Source organism: Eimeria mitis, genomic scaffold (genome assembly GCF_000499745.2).
Source record: "Eimeria mitis Houghton genomic scaffold, Emh_scaff3729, whole genome shotgun sequence".
NCBI lineage: Eukaryota > Apicomplexa > Conoidasida > Eucoccidiorida > Eimeriidae > Eimeria > Eimeria mitis.
The window spans coordinates 3,292-3,647 of NW_013572070.1; the positions used below are offsets into that span (position 1 = coordinate 3,292).

Consider the following 356-nt stretch of genomic DNA (forward strand, 5'->3'; position numbering starts at 1 on the left):
TCTCTGTCTCTCTTTCTGTCTCTCTTTCTGTCTCTTTCTCTCTCTCTCTCCTTTCTTCTTTTCTTTCTTTCTCTCTACTGCTAGCTATACAGACAGCACTGAAAGCTTATTTGTTCTATCACTCACTGGGGTGTATGTACACCTCAACTTCTCTCTATAACTGCGGTGTATGTACACCCCAATATGTGTTTTTATTTCGGGTGTATGTACAGCTTCTCTTTATACCTGGGGTGTATGTACACCTGAATTTGTGTGTATAATTGGGGTGTATGTACACCTGAATTTGTGTATATAGTTGGGGTGTATGTGCAGCTCAGCTTTCCTATATGTGGCGGTGGGTGCCCCCCAGCTGCGAG

At 43.3% G+C, this 356-nt stretch overlaps 1 protein-coding gene across 1 annotated transcript in view; it reads left to right on the forward strand.

The window, feature by feature from the left end:
- Positions 1-304: 304 nt before the first annotated feature.
- EMH_0068970 (nuclear cap binding protein, putative) overlaps positions 305-356 on the forward strand; it is a gene marked incomplete at both ends in the record, with an annotated part of 1,942 nt that continues 1,890 nt past the window's right edge. Inside the window, one exon of the mRNA XM_013498818.1 lies at positions 305-334. Within this exon, the coding sequence (XP_013354272.1) occupies positions 305-334 (30 nt within the window). The remainder of the gene's footprint in view (positions 335-356) is intronic.